General features: G+C 37.7%; 1 protein-coding gene across 1 annotated transcript; it reads left to right on the forward strand.

Moving 5' to 3' along the window:
* Positions 1–792: 792 nt before the first annotated feature.
* Positions 793–2,447, forward strand: LOC122653577 (protein ELF4-LIKE 3-like). The gene is made up of 2 exons (XM_043847452.1): positions 793–1,000; positions 1,905–2,447. Exon 2 carries the CDS (start codon positions 1,925–1,927, stop codon positions 2,267–2,269), a length of 345 nt encoding a protein of 114 aa, XP_043703387.1. The 5' UTR covers positions 793–1,000; positions 1,905–1,924; the 3' UTR covers positions 2,270–2,447.
* The last annotated feature ends 1,980 nt before the right edge of the window (positions 2,448–4,427 follow it).

The raw sequence follows: 4,427 nt of genomic DNA on the forward strand, positions 1-4,427 counted from the left end.
TGCTTTCTTTCGAATTTTGGGGGCAAATTTTCATATCAACTTAACTATTTTTTTTGATAAAATATCAACTTAACTATTACAAACATGGTTTTAGGTATCGGTTTGGGATTGGCTAAGATTGATATCGATCCCGTATCTGTAGGTACAGATTAAGGTTAAAAAACCCAATTAATTTTTTTTTTGTGCATAAATAAATATATTAAACCCAAAAACAAGAAAAAAGAAAATTAAATGGCAAAGAGCCATCAAGTTAGTGCCTAGACAAACAAAGGAGAAAACAATATGAACAATAATCAACCCAAGGGCTTCTAAATAATCAAAATTAGATTGTCTAAAAAAAGGGGGAGCAATAATAAACTCACAATGTGATCTTCCAAGGGGTATTAGATTTTCCAATCAGCTGAGCATAAAAAATAAAGGGCAAACCTAATTCGATGACTATTCCTCTTAAGTCAAGCAGGGCTTGAGTACGATACATTGATCCATATCCGATCTTGTATCGATTTACAGGGTGATAGACCCGAATCCGATACCATAAACTTAAACCATGATTAAAAAATAAAAACGAATAAGATGATCATTAACTTTTTTTTTTTTCTTTTTCGGTAAAGATGATCATTAACAAAAGTACTAAACTAGAAGTTGGAAAAGTCAATAATAATGAGTAAATGAATAAATGGAACAAAATAAAAAATGCATAGAGATCCAAGTGTTAGAAAACGAGGAAAGAGGAGAGAGAAGAGAGATCTTTAGAGAAGGGGAAGAGAGAGAGAGAGAGAAACACAGAGAGATCAGAGAGAGAGAGAGAGGAAATAGGTGGGGGTCGGAGCGTGACTGTCAAATCTACATATTCTCTTTCTCTATACTTTTCTGATTTCAGGGCCTCTTCTGTACAGTACCCGGAGACTCGAGCATATCACCTGTCTTTTCTTTCCTTCATCTTGAACTTCTCGCTTCTGCAATTTGCTTTCAATCGGAAAAAATGTCCTGGATTTCCGAGGTAAGGGGAAAAAAAGGGAAGAAGAAGTTCTCAAGACAAGTTTTTTTTTTTTTATTTTAATTATTTCCTTTTCTGAAATAAATGATGCTTTTATAAGATCAGTGGGAGTTGATACATTTCAATTTTCGCTTTTATTTTTTAATGGGTTTAATGATTGAGGATTATCGTCGATTTTCGTTTTTAACCTGAATCGATTAGTTAGTTCTTCTTCTTTCTTTCTTTGCTCCCTTACCGGAAATTCCAATTTATCTGCAATTTCTTTTTGTGTTCTCTCCTGGGCAGATCTCCAAAAGGGTATCTGAATTCTTATTTTTATACTGATTTTTGACCTGGTTATTTGCAAGTTTTCATATAGGGCTTGAACATTTAGGTTAACAATTCCATGCTTGTTTTCAAAGCTCATCACTTTAGATTAATGTTATCATTGAAGATTTATTCTTTTTCTGCCGCTGTGCCCCTTTTCTGGTTATCCATCCGTTCCTTCTGAAACAAAAAAGCTTTTCTTTTGCTGTTGTACCCTTTTCTCCTCTGTTAAGTGACATTGACTGGTTTTCTGGAGGGGGTCTTTGAATGTTGAGATTCTCCATTGAATAGAAAATTTTTTTATGGAGCCACGAAGGAAAAGGTTCCTTTTTATGGAAAACGGGATCTGCTTTTACATCTTATCATTAGAACCCATGTTTGTTACTTGATCTTTCTGTTCCCTTTTTAAAAAAGAAAAAAAAAACAATGGCAGCCATGATTTCTTCTCCAGACCTTGTTTGTCATGCAAAAAATTCCCTTCAAACAAGTTCAGATAAGGAGTAGATGATGGGTTCACATTAAAACCTATTTTAGTAAAGCTCGTCTTAGTTCTTACTCCTTTAGTCCTTGCTGATTTTTTCCTTTTTGGTTACTTTTGCAGGATTGAATTTTGACTTGGAAATGGAAGGGGACACATTTTCAGGTCTAGGAAACGGTACCCAAGTCGATGGCAAGGTCTTACAGACGTTTCAGAAGAGCTTTGGCCAAGTCCAAAACATCTTAGATCAGAACAGATTGCTCATCAACGAAATCAACCAGAATCACGAGTCGAAGATTCCTGACAACTTGAGCCGAAATGTGGGTTTGATTAGGGAACTTAACAACAACATCAGGAGGGTTGTTGATCTATACGCGGACCTTTCAAGTAACTTCTCTAAATCCCTGGAAGCTTCATCGGAGGGAGATTCTGGTGGGACATTGAAATCAGATGGTAAGCTTGGCCAGAAGAGAATTAGGCCCGGATAGAAACATTTCCATTATTAACGTTTTTAGGATTGCATTAGATTCTGTAACTCTTATGTATCTGTATCAGGATTCGGCTTCCTTGCAAAATTTTAGTTATTAGAAATAAGTTCTAGAGATCTTGTCATTGTAATTCTGTGTAACTGTGATAGCCCATTGAAATTAAGCATGTTTCGTGTTACCTTCTTTTTTGATCTTTCGTGGGAACCAGGTGAACCAGAAGCTGAATAGTACTCTATTCTCCTACCCAGATGCCCTTGCCTGTTTGTTGGTTAATCTCTGTTAGGTTATATGAATTTCATCAAGTAAATCTATGTTTTGATGCACCCAAACTGGATTTATTCTTACTTTTTCTTATGGTCCTTTTGATTTGTCAAAAAGGTTTGGAATCTGATCTGGGGGACTCTTTCTCTATCATTCTTCTCTTTTTCTGATATAAATTCTTTCTTTTCCAGTTACTTGTTTTCTTTTTTCCATCGCAGTCTAAATTGATTCCCTTTCTAGACCCTAGAGGAGTGAAGTTGGTGCTATTATGCTTCTTTAACTTGAAGTCATCATCTTGGATAAAAATCAGATCTATTCCTTTTTACTTAGAAAATCGAAAATAGTGTTCATGGTTCTGTCCGTTGTGAGGAGAACTGAGAAGGGGAACAGAATACATTTCTGCAATGACCTACAAGGATAGTGGTGGGTCCCGTGAAGATGCTTTTCGTACAGTTGAAGAATGTAGCTTCAGATATTTTTGGCTCTTAATCATTCACCACAAGATCAGATTAGAAGGGATCAGTGATGAGCTTTTTGACCTCATTTTTTTTTTGGTTCTAACCAATCACAATCTAGTAGGTGAGTTTTTGGGTGTTTTTTTTTAAATTTTTTGTTACATTTAAATCTCTTAGACATGCTTGATTCCAATAAAATAAGGGATTGATTTTTCTGTCCTGTCTGGACTGGAGTGTGGCCTACGCTAGTCTATTATGGGTCTATCTCTCCTCACTCCTTGGGTTGAGATATAATTTATGACGAAAAGAAATGTGGTCTATGCAGGCACTCTCATGAGTTTATCGATTCTATCTCTCTCTTTCCCATATGAAAAGATACCTTTACCCCCTTATTTTGAGGAGGAGAGATGGGTACAATGGAGTGTTGATAAAGGCCACACTTACGGACAGAAAACTATTTCCTATAATTTATATGGGGGAGGAGAGAGAGACACCTGGAGACGCTGGTGGAGGCCACACTCAGTGGACAAATAACATTATTATAAATAAAAAGGAAAAGGATCTTTGCTAGGTTGCATGGAACCTATGCTAGACATAAGAATGCATGAAGTTTTTACCCTCGCACACTCTTATTGGCCCCTACAGTAGTGCAAGGTCCACGCAGCCTGGTAGCGATCTCTTGCTCTAAATAAAATTAGGATATAATAGAGAGAGAGAGAGAAAAAAAAAAAAAACCTATAATAACAATAGGGGAAAGTTTTCATACATGGTTGTGTAAGCCGTGTATGTGAGAGGGTGGGAGTTTCAAGGCATTAATTAATGGGTGGGGGTTTATGACTTTTCCAGTTCTTTGTGAGAGGGGACACAATCTTGCATACATACATGGCCGTATATGAAAACTTTCCCCAAAATAATACGAGAAAAAACAATGCTGCCCAACTGTATGATTACCATGCCCCTTCTCTTGGATGGCCCATGCGCATGATCCTATTGGCCCCTGCATTGGCACTGGCCATGCAACCTGACAACAAACCTCTTTCCTAATAATAAGGGAAAAGGTTCTCTACCCGCCAAGGTAGGGTGCATTAGTGCCTCTCTCTCTCTCTCTTATGTAATGACTTTGTTACCCTCCTATTTATGACACCATTTTAGAGCATCTCGCTGGTGCACTCCCCATGTCACTAGTTCAAAGAATCCTCTTCCCAATAATAATATAGGGGAAGAGAATGCTACTTGGACGCGTGAGGTGTGCTGCCCTACGGCCAGACACAGGGGCGGGCAAAATGACTGCCACATCCCCGAGAAATTCCTCCTTTTCATAGGGGCATGCTGGTCATTTCACCCACCCTTGTATCTAGCGCAGGGGCAATGCACTGCCCACCCGGAGTAGCGCTCTTTCCCCCTAATAATGTGATAAGAAAAAAGCAGCGTTAATCACAATA

This window comes from Telopea speciosissima, chromosome 3, assembly GCF_018873765.1.
Source record: "Telopea speciosissima isolate NSW1024214 ecotype Mountain lineage chromosome 3, Tspe_v1, whole genome shotgun sequence".
Classification (NCBI taxonomy): Eukaryota; Viridiplantae; Streptophyta; class Magnoliopsida; order Proteales; family Proteaceae; genus Telopea; species Telopea speciosissima.

Coding starts and splice junctions, on each gene's coding strand:
- LOC122653577 (XM_043847452.1), top strand. CDS start 1,925: ATGGAAGGGGACACATTTTCAGGTCTAGGAAACGGTACCCAAGTCGAT.